This window comes from Syngnathus scovelli, chromosome 7, assembly GCF_024217435.2.
Source record: "Syngnathus scovelli strain Florida chromosome 7, RoL_Ssco_1.2, whole genome shotgun sequence".
NCBI lineage: Eukaryota > Metazoa > Chordata > Actinopteri > Syngnathiformes > Syngnathidae > Syngnathus > Syngnathus scovelli.
In genome coordinates, this window is record NC_090853.1 from 3601298 (window position 1) to 3616506 (window position 15209).

Genomic DNA, 15209 nt, shown 5'->3' on the forward strand with positions numbered 1-15209 from the left:
AATCTCTGCTTTGTAGCACTTTTTTTTTTATTTTTTGCACACAAATATTAAATGCAAATGTGTATTTAATGTCATTTTCTTTTCAATCAAGAGCAAGTGAAAAGTCGTTACAGTGTCCACAGGTTAACAATCAAAAGTTCTTCGTTGGTCAAGTAGGTCAAAACTTAATTTCTGTACCATATATAAAAAAACTAAATTTATACATTCCGGATGTATACACAAAATGAGCCCATTTTTAATTCTTCATAAAAAGTCAAATTTACAAGAATAAAGTTATATGTGAGTTAAACTTGAAATGTTAAAAAAAAAAAAAAAAAGGTAATGAAGATATGAACATCATGAGACATGAGGAGTCTGCTCTAATGCAAATACACATTTTCAAAATTGAAAATTTCACAGTTCGGGGTTTGAACCTTGGCTCGGGGTTCGTGTGTGCTCGCGTGGATCTTCTCTGAGGAGTCCAGTTCTTGCTCCAGCATTTCCAATGGGGAAATAAGATTTTGAGATTTTCACCTATTACTTACACACGCAACCCAAAATTGGCTCACCCTTGACCAATCATCTAGTTTTGTTGAAAACACAAGGGGGAAGGTGGGGGGGGGGTCATCAGGAGGGCACGGACCCACGTTGGTACTGGCTATGTGTGAAGTTGGCCCTGTTGATCCTGTTGAGTGGGTGCATCGTCTCCTCGGGAAGACGCGTCCCGTGACCCTCAACGGACTGGTCCGGTACCTCGGAGGCGGTGGGACACAATGTGGTGAGAAGGATCCCCCCGGCGATCATCAGCCCAAAGGCCACCCATCCAAAATACAACGCCGGTCCCCAGTCCCTCCTCAGGTGCACGGCACCCGCCAGCGGCTGGCTGCTGTGCTGGCAGGTCCAGGCGATGGGAATCAGAATGAGAATCCCGGATAAAACGTACGCGGCCCCGGAAAACACTTTCACCTGCCCCCGCTTGGGGAACCACACGGCTCCGGCCACACCTATCAAGGTGGCAAATGCCCCTGCGCCCACCGCCGCCATGATGAAGGCCCTCCACGTGCGGAAACTCCCAGAAAGCGAAATAAGTGTCCGATAGAAGGAACAGTGCAGCTCCCCGTCGTGGGCCAGATCCCAGTGGCCCCATTCCAGCCACACCCCGTCCCAGTAAGCCGGTAGCGTAGCCGTGGAGTTATCCAGAGTGCCGCTCACCGTCCACAAGGCCACGCAGCGAGTCAAGATGGCGCAAAGCCACCCGGAGAAGGCCAGACCCAGGCCCGCCAGCTCCAGACGCCGGCGCATGTTGACTCGGGAAGCCTAAACCACGGGGGTGGGGCGTCCCAACCTCTGTCTGGCTTGGTTTGTTATGGGAAACCAGTTGGACGGCATTAGGGAGCAGGGGAAGGCGTAGCCTGGGTGGAATGTTTTGTTTGTTCTGACATCGTATCAAAACAATTCGACTCCCTCAGTCTGAGTTGCCGGCAGGCAGGACAAAAGTGCCTCTGTGGGCTTTTCTACTCTGACAAGAAGCTGATTTAAAGGAAACGTCTTGTTTTTTTTCTTCTTCACACCTGTGTACAAACGGCTTTTGTGATGTAGACCAAAAAAAACATCAAACATTTCACAGTATGACAATTCTATTCATTTTGTAGCATTTGTTCATTTTCCTTTTTTTAGTCCAATCAGATTTCAGCCTTTGTGTGTTGCCATGTCAATGTCGCTAACCTAAACATAGTTTTTGATAGCGTAGCCGTTGTTTGTGTGCGTTCTGGCCGGGGTGTAGCCATTAGCACGTAGCCTCGGTGGTGGCCGACTTGCACATAAGATGCCCCCGCCGCAGAGTAGCAATCCCGACGCGACAAAGCCGATATAAATGGCCGCCCCGAGTTCCCGTTTGAGTACGTCGGGGACACGCGGGTTATAGAAGTCTCTGATCACATTGTTGGCCGTCCAGGACACGGCCACGGCGCTGGCCAAGCCCGCCAGGCCGAAGACGAGGCCCGAACCCAACACCACCCGGGTCTTAATCCGTGGGTGGTTCAGGCACTTGGTGCAGCGGGCGCCCAGGAGGAAGACTAGAAAACCGAGGCACCCCAGGAACAGGCTGATGCAGACCAGGCCGCGAGCCGCCTGCAGCTCCGGAGACAAATCCAAAAGGGCATCGTAGAGCTTGCACTGCATCTGACCTGTGTACTCACTGACGCACGTCATCCAAAGACCCTCCCAGAAAACCTGCATGACCACCAGGCGAGTCCCGATGAATGCCGTCACCTTCCACATGGGAAGGCCGCAGATCAGCATGGTGCCAGCCAAGCCCAGCGTGGCCAGAACGATGCCGAGCTCTTGCAGGGCCATGTCACACCTAAAATCAGAGGTCAACTGTCATGTCATAAGTCAAGTCTCTTCACATTTAAATTTCAAGAAAATCCTACTTAAATATAGGACTAAAATAAAATAAATAATATAATAAAATTGTACTGTATTGGATTAAAAACAAAGTCTGCACACGGACCACAAGAGGGAGCCACACTCACACTGGTGTAATACATTTTCTAAGCAAAAAGAAGAGGAGTAAATGGGTTATTTTTGTTTTATTGGGGTCCTATGCCCAAACAAAGTAAATAAATATATATTTTTAAATGACATTTTTCTTCATAGGAAATTATTTTGTGGACCGAAATTATGTCTTGCAGGAACCCTCATGTTAAAAATCACTGCTTTAGTTTGTTTCCAAAACAGAGCGTGTCATCCAAGAGGCCAACAAACCGGTTCTTCTAGAACTGAAATCAACAAACAAGAGGCATGAGAAACAAAAATAGCACATTTACTGTGATGACAAAAAAACAAAAATTATGGGCAAGTTCTTAAAACACTGACTTAACTGTCCTTTCAGTGTCAAAATAAATACGGGGCAATCCAAAGTAGGTAGAAGTTTTTTTTTTTTTATTGACCTCACCCCTATGGATTAATTTTTGGGGTAAAACCACCCACTGTTGACTTTTGAAGCTTTGGCTTGACTCATCAAATGTAGGTTTTTGTGGGTGTGTACGAGCCCATGGAGTCAGCCTTGCTATAAGCTCCCATGGACCTGTCCATAAGGTAATGCACAGATGGTGCCTCGTCCCTCTTGGGGGGGCAGCTCGCGCACAGGAGCGCCCCTCCCAGCAGCAAAAGCCCCCCGGCCCCCCAGCCGATGTAGAGAGAAGACCCCAGCTCCCTCTTCTGGGCGTCCACCACCGTCGGGTTGTAGAAGTTCCTGATGATGATGCTGGCGGTCCAGGACACGGGGATGATGCAGAGGAACCCGGAGATGATCAGGAGAACCCCGCCGGCCACCGACGCCCTGGCTTTGGCCCTTTTGTCCGGGATGAAGCTGGTACACTTCCCGCTAGCGAAGGCCAACAGAACACCGGCGAGCCCCACGATGATGGAGACCACCACCAGGGCCCGGGCGGCCTGGAGGTCCTGGCTCAGGGCCAGCATGGAGTCGTAGACCTTGCACTGCATCTGACCCGTGCTCTGAACCACGCAGCTCATCCACAGACCCTCCCACATGGTCTGCGACGTGACGATGCTGCTGCCGATGAAGGCGGTGACGCGCCACATGGGCGAGCCACAGGCGATCAGAACCCCGATCCAGCCCAGGAGGGCCAAAGTGCAGCCGGCCATCTGCATGCCCATGGAAGGCATGGCGGCGGTGATGCGGCGCCTCGGAGAGCTGGCCGAGATGATACCGGGAAGCGATCGGCTGCACGAATGCGTTGCAGACGGAGAATGAGAGGCGTGGAAGTGAAGGCCCGAACAAAAGAAGACCTGCCGTTCAAGATTCTTTGTTGATTGTCATGGGTGTTATTCTTCTTCCTCTGCACGGAGGATTGGGTTACTCAGTCCGCTCGATACTCACAAAAAAAAAAGACAGCTGACTGTCAACGTAATTACGTGACGAGGTGTGGTCACACTATAAAATTGCATGTCATGCTGTTATGATTAAGAAAAATCTGCTGAAAGTATGATTCATACAGGAACCAAATTTGGACGGATCTCGTCCATCTGACACGGAAGAAACCATCTCTAAGATTGAATTGAGCAATTTGTTTGCGTGTGTGCGGTAGCAGGACACTTTCCCGGTTTACGTAACGTCTTCTAAATTTTATTTTATTTATTTATTTAAATATTTATGAATAATATATATATTTTTTAATCTGGGTTAGTTGAACAATAACCAAGTCACAAAAGTACTAAATAAATAATCAGCTCTTATAAAATAAAATAAAAAAATTGGCTTGTGGAGATTTGAACACAAACGGTGTAGCAACACATGTAGACGGGTAATGAAACAATAAGGAGAAACAGACTAAAAAGTTTGGGAAACAAAAAGTAACTCTCAGCATAAAAAAGTTTGTTGAGTTCTTTTGTGTTTGGCACAAAAGTTTCACAAATATGCAGATGTGGTGCAACTGGCTGAACTGGTTGAACAATCCACATTCCGGCTCTTCTTGATGACCTACTTCAATGTCAACTGACAAAACCTATCAATCAAATTGCTAGTTTATAAAAATACATTTGTTTTTTTTTTTTGTTTTTTTGCTATGAGTGACTCCAAAATGTGTTCTGTTCTGATTCTGATGTGGTTGAAAAAACACATTGACAAAATGGCGTCAGGTTAAGTATATGCTTTATTAAAGCAGTGACATTGGTAAAAAAAAAAAAAGGATTACGAAAGAATATTTTCCATGCAAAACATTCATAAAATAATATCTGGCTGTACAAATAGCTTCGGATCATACTTGTTAGTTTCTTTTGGCACATAGAAAAAAGAAAGCACATCTGACTGTTCCGTGCAGATGCTGCGACAGAGAACATAGTTCATGAACCGGAGCAGAATTTGCCGGAAAATCGACTTGTCCGCGAAAGGGGTGGGGGTCATCCGCGAAACGAGGTTGGCTTGTTCTTCAAAGTCTTTTCCTGGTTAGTCGTCAGACGTAGGCCCGGCTGGTGGTTGTGGATCTGGCGCCTGAGTACTTGACGGGGTACTCGGGTCCGTCCTTGGGCGGGCAGGAGCTGCACAGGAGAGCACCGCCCAAGAGGAGCAGGGCTGCCGTGCCCCAGCCGATGTAGAGTGCTGCGCCCAGCTCCCTCCTCTGCGGGTTGGTCAGGATGGGGTTGTAGAAATCTCGGATGATGGTGTTGGCCGACCAGCACACGGGGATGAGGACCAGGACCCCTGCGCAGATGAAGACCACGCCCGCTGCCACCGCCACTTTAGCTTTGGCTGTCTTATCCGACACGAAGTTGGTGCATTTCCCTCCGGCGATGCCCAGGATGACCCCGAAGGCCGCCACGATGATGGCGATGACCGTCAGAGCCCGGGCGGCCTGGAGGTCCTGAGGAAGCGCCAGCAGGGAGTCGTAGATCTTGCACTGCATCTGGCCTGTGCTCTGCATGACGCAGTTCATCCACAAACCCTCCCAGATGACTTGCGCCGTCACGATGTTGGCCCCGATGAAAGCAGTCACCTTCCACATGGGGAGGGCGCACACGATGATGGTTCCTAAGAAGCCGATGATGGCCAGGATGAAGCCCAGCATTTGGCGGCCCAGCGACACCATCTTGACGTCTTTGTGTTTGGTTTTTGAAGAAGTAAGAGTAAGATCTGAACGAGTCAGTTGAACGGAAGGAATAACAGCCCGGAGTCTTCCGCTTGGCTTTAAGGACGACCAACCCTACTAGGGGCGGAGTCCAGTAGCCAAATTTCACTGAAACCGGTAGCCTGTGACATGAACCTGCTTGACCAGATTCTTCACGGAGGGCCAAGTGGAGTTTCGATGAGATTCACATCATCGTTTCCTCTGTGACTAGATGTAAATGAGGTTGCAAACTTGATTCAAATGACGCACTGACACCCGATTGGTGGCTCGTCACCCACTTCCGGTTTCCAAATGACAAACCTCGGAGGTGCGGTAGTATCACGAGGGGACGTAGGTGGCCTTGTTTTGGAAAATCAAAATGATGTCGACAATCAAGCTGAGACACAAAACTCATTACACGAAATTTCCTTCTTTGTTAATTTATATATAATATTAATTATGTAGCTATAGGCCAATAGTATCCCTTTAAATGACTGAAACAATATTACATTATACTTAAAATAACAGATTAAAAAATACTGCTATAAGAAATTGCAATGAATCAACTTTCTTTGTTTACACTTTTGAAACAGTGTTGCACAAGCTATTGTTTCTTTGTTTTTAGGGAAGTGGAGCTCTTTATAACTTAATAACCGATGCCACAAAAGAGTTCTGGTGTTCATTCAGACATTTTATTTCACATTCAAAGTTATTTACACGAAATCAACAGAACATGAGTACAAAAAAAAAAAAATGAAGATAATTTCACAATTGTAACATCCAGTGCAAATGAGCCTGTTGATGATGCCGCAAAAAAAAAAAAAAAAAAGCTCATTCAATTTTTCATAAGCGTGAATGGACTCAATTTGTGTCGGAAAAAAACAAAAAATTATTAAAATTGAAAGCTTTCCATGGAAATTACAAAAAATACAGTAGAATCTTGATATTTGCTTTTTGAAAATAGCTCAAATCTGCAAATAATTGACACTTATTATACAATAATGTCACATTCCAGTATTTCCTTTGTTTCTTGGTACAGTTTCGATCCAGTCTGATTTTAGATCGCCCTGTTTAAATGTACTGCCGCGGCTCGTATCCGGAGGGCGCCACGTACGGCTTGCTGGGATAATACGAGCCGCTTGGCGCGTAGGGCTGGCTGGAGGTCGGTGCGTAAACAGGCGCGTACGTCGACCCGTTGCCGTACGCGGACCCGTACGGGGCTTGGTATCGGGGGTATCCGTACGTGGGCCTCTGTGGCGGGCACGAAGTGGTGAGGATGATTCCGCCCACCAGGAGAATGGCCGTGGACCCCCAACCGATGTAGATGGCCGCTCCGATCTCCCTCCGTTGCGTGTTGATGGTCAGGGGGTTCTGGAAATCGGTGATGGTGATGGTGGCCGACCACGTGACCGGGATGAGGACAAGCACGGCGGCCAGGATGACTAAACAGCCGCCGATGATCACCACCTTGGACATGGAGGCCTCCTTGTTCAGGCAGGTGGTGCACTTTGCGCCGATGAAGGTGACCATGAAACCGATGAAGCCGAAGACCAGTGAGATGATGACCAGCGCCCGGGCCGCCTGCAGGTCCGGGGTCAGCCTCATCACAGACTCGTTAAGCCTGCACTGCATCTGGCCTGTGCTCTGCATCACGCAGTTCATCCACAAGCCATCCCATATGATCTGGCCCGTGACGATGTTGGCGCCGATGAAGGAGGTCACCCTCCACATGGGAATGCCGGTGGTCACCGCCACCCCTACCAGCCCGATGAAGCTGATGATCTGACCCGCCGTCTCCTTGCCGATTTTCCCCATGGCCAAGAGGCTGCGTTCTGGACACGATCGAAGCTTGGAATCGTATGGGTGGAAAGGGGCGGTTCCTTGCTCGCGGTGAACAGGTGAGTTCTTCTCGCCTAACCGGATTCTTCTCCTCCAGTCACAGGAGTGGCATCGAGAGAAAAACACGCTTTCAAATGCGCGCCATGGGTTTATAACTCTGATGACGTCAAATATTTCATGGTTATTTAAGTAGGTCAAATCTTCACGCAAAATCAGTGGTGTACAGCAAAGTAGAATTTACAATTATAGCCAGCCTTTTAAAATGATAATATAATAAAAGTGTTGCACACATTCTCAGCCATGATGATAACCATCGGCAGGAGCCAACAAGAAGTTTGTCATCAAACAATCCGCACCACCGTCGGGCATCACGTGACACACAAGTTAAGTATTTACACAAACGTGACTTCATTCGCTTTCGCTTTACAGTCCAAAAATCCAATCAGCGGTGACAATTCATTGATTAAACTTATTTTCTAAATCGTTCAGCCGCCTCAAAAATAATAATTCTAAAATCCTACAATTTAGCAAGCAACGAACGAATAAAGAATCATTAGGGGAAAAAAAAGTGCACTAATGCAGGGATAATTTTCTCCTACAGTGCTTTTACGCCATCTTGTGGCATCCTGGGGTATTTCAGAACATTTGCCAAACATATAGCAAAAAAGTAAATTAACGTAAATTAAAAACCACTTGATTTAGTTTCTAACTTCCAAGTCGCGTCAACCATGTTTCACACGTAATCCCTCGAAGTGGGCGCCGAGTTCACAGCCGTGAATTTGGTGACGTAGCCGGGATTCTGATGGTGTTTGGGGGGACAGTTCCAGCAAAGAAGTCCCCCGCCGATCAGCAGCAGCACGGCGGCCGCCCAACCCACGTACAAGGCCGCCCCCAACTCGTAACGCTGGGACGCGAAGACCAGAGGGTTGTAGAAATTGATGATGATGACGTGGGCCGACCACGACACGGGAATAAGGCACAGGAGCCCGGAGACGAGGAACAGAACCCCGGCCAGGATAGCCGCCCTGGCTTTAGAGGCCTCCTCCTGCATGCAATTGGTGCACTTCCCGCCCACGATGGCCAGCATGACCCCGAGAATCCCGGTGATGATGGAGATGATGATCATGGCCCGGGCGGCCTGCAGGTCCTGCGCCAACGCCAGGATGGAGTCGTAGACCTTTTATCAGAGTTTAAATGACTAATAATATCCAGGGGAGTCGGACCAGAAACATTTAAATGTGATTTAGTCTAATTAGCCATTAAGCTAACTTTTAGCTAGTCACGCCCCATTCTCTCGCTCTCTCTCCACAAAACATGAATCATTTTAACATCATTGCTTTAAAATAAAGACAAAAATGATGCTAATGCGCTATTAAGCTAACAAGAAAAATGTTCCATCAACCTTGCACTGCATCTGTCCCGTGCTCTGCACCACGCAGTCCATCCACAGGCCATGCCAGATGGTCTGCGCCGTGATGATGTTGGCTCCCACGAAAGCCGTCACCTTCCACATGGGCAACGCGCACACCACAATGACCATCAACCAGCCAACCACCGCCATGGAGACACCAATCATCTGAACGCCCTGAGACACCATCGTGCCGGCTTACGTGAGAGAAACGAGCGGGACGACGCCAGATTCTGTTTTTATAGTTTGTTGGGGGGTGAAGCGGAACCGACGGCAGAGAAGCGTGTGAACGGCGAATCCTGGCCTCCTATTGGCTGTGGGGAGTTTACATGAAAACACGGGCCTAGTCACCTTCAGTGCTGCTGAGTCTGCTGACCACCACAAACATTCCAAGGTCAGAAGGTTGCCATTGTTGTTGTCCAACTTCAGGTTAAATATGCATCAAAAATTAAATTTTAAATTAAAAATATGCCTGAAAATTTGTGGTTGTAGATATTTTTCCAAAGACTCTTTTAATTGCGCAATAATAAATTAAAAATAACACCAACAGTAAAGAACAGATGATCTCCATGACAATTTATTAACATATGAATATGTGTATAAAACATGGAAATGATCAACTCAAGAAATATTTTGCCCATTTTCCAGTCAACAAGCAAGTTCTGGTTGCCGGGTGCGGCTCGAAACGTGGGCGCCGATGAAACACTGGACCGGCTTCAAGTGAAGTTGTTGGGAGCAGACGAGGGTGGGGACTTGGTGGGGTAGTAGTCCTTGGGCGGGCAGTTGGCGCACAGGAAGGCGCCGCCGAGGAGGGCGCCGCCTATTATGAGCAGGGCCGAAGACACCCAGCCGATGAACAGGGCGGCCCCTAGCTTCGTCTTCTCTGCGCGCCCAGAAAAGTACACCGGGTGGGAAAGGTCCCTGATGACGCTGTTGGCCGTCCAACACACAGGGATGAGGCACAGCACCCCCGCCAGGATGAAGAACACACCTGAGGCCACGCAGATTTTGATCTTGGTGCCCTGGTCCCGCACACAGTTGGTGCACTTGCTGCCCGCCAGGCACAGTAGCGACGCCAGCGTGCCCAGCAAGATGGAGGCGATGATCAGGGCCCGGGTGGTCAGGAGATCCGAGCTCGGAACCAACGTGGAGTTGAAGACCTTGCAGTGAATCTGTCCCGTGCTCTGGATCACGCAGCCCATCCAGATGCCCTCCCAAGTGGCCTGCCTCGTCTGGATGAAGGGGTCCGCTGAAACCCTCACCTTCCACTGGGGCAGGGCGCACACCATGATGGTCCCCATCCAGCCCAGGGTGCACAGGACGGCGCCCAGCATCTGAAAGACCGCCAAAACCATATCCAAACTCCGATGGAAGTTCGAAAAGAAGTGCTCGAGTGAGGCTGGAGTGCCACTTTTAAGCACTCAACACACTTGGCCGCCTTTCCCCCCGGGCATGTCGCATCATGTCAGGCGAGTGTGATGGCCATCATGTGACTCACATGTTGAAACAAATACAAAAAATTCAGCCCCTCCTTCTAGGACAGGGGTGTGTGTAATTGTTTTCATCATGGAGCTCAAAAATCAAATTGTGAGGGGTGAAAACACATTCCAAGAATTTGTTTGAAGTTCACATTTGGGTTCACACTCAGGACTTGACCTAGTAGGTTCCTGGATCTTCAACAGGAACTAAACAGACTTCACGCGACAACATGCAAATTCAACACAAGAAGGAAGACGCTGAATCGCAAAATGCCAGCAACATAATGCAAACTCATACCATAATTGCAAACAGTTCTGGGATAGCAAAAGTGAGCCGCCCAAGTTTTTCAAAACTGAATAAATATGAAAATTAAAAGAGTGCTGCAAAATCACTTGCTCTGGTGTTGCAATTTATATTTCACAAAAATCAACTCACAACATAACTCTCCGAAAAACAAATAGCAGTTTTTTGGCGGGGAAAGGAAAAAATAGCTCAGCCAAATTTTTTTGAAAACAAATATTGCTGAAACTCAACATTATGTAACATATTGTTGATTTAAATTTGATTTTTTTGCATTGAACAAATCCAATAAAAAAAAAAAATCAGCTATTTACGTCACATGACCCAATAATGTCCACACACATGCAAAGTCATAAAGTTCAATCTGACCTGTGGCTGAAACTTCAAGTCCAGTCCAGTCTCCCGTTTTGTCGATGAAGACGATGTAAGGGTTCCCAAACACGAATGAGTCCGCCCGACAACGAGTGTGCGTCCAAGAGTGCCGCCCAGGGAATCAGATTGTCCCACAAATGAATGGAGGCAGTGTCCCAGAGCCAAAAACGTGGACTACAATCCCTTCGTTTGATCCACGCTAGAATCGTTGGACATATTGAATTCCAGAAGGAATGTCCACAATTAATACTCTGAGGAAAGAAGCTTTCAGACCACCGGAGAAAGCTCTTTGTGAATCTATCCGACTCTGTTCGGGTATAAAAGTTGAGGAAAGACACAACGATGAATTGAAGTAGAAGAAGAAGAAGTAGAAGAAGAGCGAAGAGTTCGGCCATTTTGTTTATTTAGCTAACCGGAAACAATTAATCATAAAAAGTTTTTCGAACTTTTTCTGCCTGTCTGAGTCAATTTACTGTCACACTAAACATAAAAAATGAGAATTAGACTTTATGTATTTAAAACAAGCACAAAGCTTTGACTGCTGTCCGCTTAGCTTGATGCTAACAAACAACGCAAAACACCTCTGACATGCTAACGGTTAGCATAGTCACGGTTTTACTCAATAAATCAATAAGGATTGGACAAAATAGAAAAAGTTGAGGAAACGCCTTTCTATATGGTTAATTCTCTAATAATGCATTTTATTAAAACTGCATTATAATTTGATTTTATTAAAAAAAATGGAACTGTGATTAGATGTTTGATTTAAGTTTGACCCTCTTCAATGCAAGAGGTTGAAAAATATAAGTTGGGTTGTCCGTTAGAAACAAGTCGGCGAAGCGGTCCAACCTGCTCCGGCTCCCACCCAGGGTAATGTTTACAAACAGCAGCTCTGCAGGCCGCTACAGGTTCAGGCCGTTAAACTTTTGGACTGAATGTCACATTATTATCATTACTCCAACCTCTAGAATAAAAAAAAAAATCCACTGGGTCTTGTTTTTATACAAAATTGTTGTCAGCCTTCCATTAAATGCCAGCAGATTACAGCAATGGTTGGCCAACAAAACTGTTATGATTCACCTCATATTTGGATTTCGATTATCTACAGACTTGTACTTGTCTGATAAAGAAAGATACCACAGGGGAAAAAAATCCTGTTTTGCCATAAATATTTTTGTATTTTTTTCAAAGTGGTGCATGGCAACCAGAAAGGTAAAAATTACATTTTTAATGACAGTGTTGAAAAGGGGGTGCGCCAACTTTGTCAAAGGGGGAATTGGAAAGTTTGAGAAAAGCTATTATGAAATCACTATTAATGTCTATTATTAATATGTTTATTAATATTCTTAGTCATGTCCAGTTCCGAGGGGGGTGCGCCGCTTTTGCACTTTAAATCTTCGAGCTTTGGCTAAGTGGTTTGCGAGACGGCGGTGCCGGGTCTGTTCCTTGTTGCCGCTTGACATTTTGATGGCGTAAAAAGTAGAAGTCAATAATCCTGCCGTGACCGCGCCAACATCAAAACGTTTTGTGCAATATATTTTGAGGTCTACTTGTGGTTCTCCTTTTAATTTTCAATTTTAGCTATGACAATTGATTTCTATTGAGGTGTGAAGAGGCAGCTGCGGACGTTGAGGGAAATGATCACCCTGATTGGTGAACCACGGTGACCTTAGTAAATGAGAAGAACCATTTTAATGACAGCTGGATCACGTTTCACAAAGAACGAGTCATTGCAAGAAGGCCCTGGGCGAGTGTTGCCGTACAAATAAGTCCAGTTGCTGGTGGGAGCAGTCGAGAAGGTTTGCACGAAAGTTGGCAAAACACACAAGAACATGTATTGTTGTTCTTTTTTTCTCTTTCGAAGCACTCAGATCTCATTCCAAAAATGATTTGGCGTTTTTTTGGCATTCATAAAGTCCGCTCAAATCGACCCGATCAGACCATTGTCATTTTTTTCCAACAGTTTTTTATTTTTGATGTGTCTTGACTACTGTTCTTCAGAAAACATGACCTATATGGATTTCCTCTCTCTGTCTGTCTGGAAGTATTTCCCATCATTCTTCAATGCCAGCTTGACAGCACCTGGCGCTGACTCCACCTTCGAGCTGTATAAAGGAGGTCCAATCTCCCTCAAGAAGGACTCGGGACCTGCAGCCGAGGGGATCTCATATCACCTGCGAGACGGCGGCTTCCGCACTCTCCCCCAACGATGGCCTCTTCCGGCGTGGAGATCCTGGGCCTGACGCTAGCCGTGGCGGGCTGGCTGGGCGCGATGGTGGCGTGCGGCCTTCCCATGTGGCGGGTGGCCGCCTACGTGGGCCAGAACGTGGTGCTGTCCCAGGTGATCTGGGAGGGCCTATGGATGAACTGCTCAGTGCAGAGCACGGGCCAGATGCACTGCAAAGTCCACGACTCCATGCTGGGGCTCCCCCGGGAACTCCAGGCGGCCCGAGCTCTGGTGGTGGTCTCGGTGGCGCTGGGCGTGGTTGGTGTCGCCCTGGCAACGGCCGGGGCTCAGTGCACTGATTGCAGCCGGGACGTGAGGGGGAAAAGGCGTCTGGCGGCGGCCGGGGGGCTCGTCTTGACCCTGGCTGGGGTGCTAACGCTGGCGGCCGTGTCCTGGACGGCCCACGTCATCGTGTTGGGCTTCTACGACCCGCTTCTGGAGGAGACGGGCAAGCGGGACTTCGGCAACGCGCTCTACTTTGGCTGGGCCGCCTCGTGCCTGCTCATCCTTGGGGGGGCGCTACTCTGGTGCACCTGTAGCCTCCGGAGGGACTGGAGACCCGCTCAGGTGGACTATTCATCTGTTTCTCGCCGTGGGTACAACAAGCGAGACTACGTGTGAGAAGTGTTGCGAATGTGACCAGCAGGGGGCGCCAACAAGCAGTTGTTTGAATGACCCTGGGCCTGTTTTTGTCTTTTCTAAACCATGTTTCCTTGGTGGTGGGCGTCATTATTGGCTTTTATATTCTTTGGGATGCAAGGCTGGAAAAGTTGCTCGTCATAGATGTCATGCAAGAATTTAGATTTTTAGACAAACGTTTTTAATAAAGTAAAACAACTGACAATGGTAGCAAAGTTATGAAATCATGTAGTCATCATTTAGCTCTCAACTTTTTATGTTGCTGATTTTTTTTTTTTTTCATTAAAGTCACTTTCACTATAATAAGCGCCTCACCTGTGTCAGTTGCTATGCAGAAAACACGCACACACCTGCTGCAGCCCCCCGACATGAGATATTTAGTTTCGGGGGAAACGTAGCGAGGAGACAATGGGGGTCTTGTTGTCTTCCTAACTCGCTCTGGGATAATCAGCCAAATGTGCAACAGATACCCTCACAAAGACTTCATTGATCACCTGGTCCCTGCTAATCTCCAACGAACCCCCCTGACCCCAATGGGTGAAATAAAGCTCATTTAGACCAAAACAATTTTGAAAAATAATCGAATAAATCGAATCTAATAATCTCTCAATCGCAATCACCATTTATTATTTCCTTTCTTTTTTCTCCATGCATTTTTTTTATCAAACAGAAACAAAATATTATTCTGTATAACAATAAGAAATATCAGATGAATTATGCTTTTAGGCTCATGCTAAAATTGAATTAATGAGTCTTTTTAAAAACTGCATTGTCCACACAGCCATTTTAAATTCAACACATTATTGAGTGACCTATTTTATGCACTCTAAACAAACAAATGTGGCCTACTTGGCTGTTTTTTGGAGTCCTTATTTTGCAAGCTAAACATTTTTTTGCCTCCCAGTATGAGTTATCAAACCGAGAATACTTTATCAGTCTTGCCACGAATCATGAAAAGGATATCTTCAAATATTTTGTATCAAAACAAAACCAAGTGATACATAAAAAAAAATAACCCAAAGGCAAATAAACCTTTCAAAACACCATGACCTTCAAAAGAAGGACACTGATAAGACCCCCTGCTCCCCCCCTCCCACCACTTGGCACCATTGTAATTGTCTATTTACTTCCTGAAAAAAAATGTGTAGACATTCAAATTTTAATATTTAAATTACCTCCAAGATGATGCACGCTGCCTAGTCACTTTATTAGAAACACGAGTTGGCTTGCAGAAACTTCGAAGGTGGAGCTGCTCGTGTTAGCCCGAGTTTCTTTTCGCTAAGGAAGGGCGGCAGATCAACACTGGTGCTGATATTCACTTTCAATCATTCATCGGCAG

General features: G+C 46.8%; 5 protein-coding genes across 9 annotated transcripts; 1 reads left to right on the forward strand and 4 right to left on the reverse strand.

The window, feature by feature from the left end:
* Window positions 1-6: 6 nt before the first annotated feature.
* LOC125972069 (claudin-4) lies at window positions 7-1684 on the reverse strand. Its single transcript, XM_049725354.2, has one exon. It carries the CDS (start codon window positions 1279-1281, stop codon window positions 607-609), a length of 675 nt encoding a protein of 224 aa, XP_049581311.1. The 5' UTR covers window positions 1282-1684; the 3' UTR covers window positions 7-606.
* On the reverse strand, window positions 1599-11139 carry LOC125972073 (claudin-4-like). The gene is made up of 2 exons (XM_049725361.1): window positions 11002-11139; window positions 1599-2341 (listed from the first exon to the last, which is right to left on the reverse strand). The coding sequence occupies exon 2, from the start codon at window positions 2332-2334 to the stop codon at window positions 1705-1707; it is 630 nt and encodes a 209-aa protein (XP_049581318.1). The 5' UTR covers window positions 2335-2341; window positions 11002-11139; the 3' UTR covers window positions 1599-1704.
* On the reverse strand, window positions 2556-9076 carry LOC125972078 (claudin-4). Of its 3 annotated transcripts, XM_049725367.2 has the most exons (3): window positions 8848-9076; window positions 8349-8622; window positions 6277-7438 (listed from the first exon to the last, which is right to left on the reverse strand). In XM_049725367.2, exons 1-3 carry the CDS (start codon window positions 9040-9042, stop codon window positions 6678-6680), a joined length of 1230 nt encoding a protein of 409 aa, XP_049581324.1. In that variant the 5' UTR covers window positions 9043-9076; the 3' UTR covers window positions 6277-6677. The 3 variants fall into 3 exon arrangements, with proteins under 3 accessions (XP_049581326.1, XP_049581327.1, XP_049581324.1); XM_049725369.2 differs by lacking the exons at window positions 6277-7438; window positions 8349-8622; window positions 8848-9076 and adding exons at window positions 2556-3676; window positions 5110-5681; XM_049725370.2 differs by lacking the exons at window positions 8349-8622; window positions 8848-9076 and adding an exon at window positions 4638-5354 and having other exon boundaries at window positions 6783-8171.
* LOC125972071 (claudin-like protein ZF-A89) lies at window positions 9415-15169 on the reverse strand. 3 transcript variants are annotated; one of them, XM_049725358.1, is made up of 2 exons: window positions 15046-15169; window positions 9415-10187 (listed from the first exon to the last, which is right to left on the reverse strand). In XM_049725358.1, the coding sequence occupies exon 2, from the start codon at window positions 10185-10187 to the stop codon at window positions 9570-9572; it is 618 nt and encodes a 205-aa protein (XP_049581315.1). In that variant the 5' UTR covers window positions 15046-15169; the 3' UTR covers window positions 9415-9569. The 3 variants fall into 3 exon arrangements, with proteins under 3 accessions (XP_049581315.1, XP_049581316.1, XP_049581314.1); XM_049725359.1 differs by lacking the exon at window positions 15046-15169 and adding an exon at window positions 11002-11129; XM_049725357.2 differs by lacking the exon at window positions 15046-15169 and adding an exon at window positions 10284-10660.
* Window positions 13214-14456, forward strand: LOC125972072 (claudin-9-like). The gene has a single exon (XM_049725360.2). It carries the CDS (start codon window positions 13214-13216, stop codon window positions 13850-13852), a length of 639 nt encoding a protein of 212 aa, XP_049581317.1. The 3' UTR covers window positions 13853-14456.
* Window positions 15170-15209: the final 40 nt, after the last annotated feature.

Coding starts and splice junctions, on each gene's coding strand:
- LOC125972069 (XM_049725354.2), bottom strand. CDS start 1,281: ATGCGCCGGCGTCTGGAGCTGGCGGGCCTGGGTCTGGCCTTCTCCGGG.
- LOC125972073 (XM_049725361.1), bottom strand. CDS start 2,334: ATGGCCCTGCAAGAGCTCGGCATCGTTCTGGCCACGCTGGGCTTGGCT.
- LOC125972078 (XM_049725367.2), bottom strand. CDS start 9,042: ATGGTGTCTCAGGGCGTTCAGATGATTGGTGTCTCCATGGCGGTGGTT. Junction 8,623..8,847: donor CGGGACAGATGCAGTGCAAG/GTTGATGGAACA, acceptor CTCTGATAAAAG/GTCTACGACTCCATCCTGGC. Junction 7,439..8,348: donor TCTGGTCTTCGCGTCCCAGC/GTTACGAGTTGG, acceptor GATCGTGTCCAG/AACGCAGCCTCTTGGCCATG.
- LOC125972071 (XM_049725357.2), bottom strand. CDS start 10,307: ATGCCCGGGGGGAAAGGCGGCCAA. Junction 10,188..10,283: donor CCGGGGGGAAAGGCGGCCAA/GTGTGTTGAGTG, acceptor GCGGTCTTTCAG/ATGCTGGGCGCCGTCCTGTG.
- LOC125972072 (XM_049725360.2), top strand. CDS start 13,214: ATGGCCTCTTCCGGCGTGGAGATCCTGGGCCTGACGCTAGCCGTGGCG.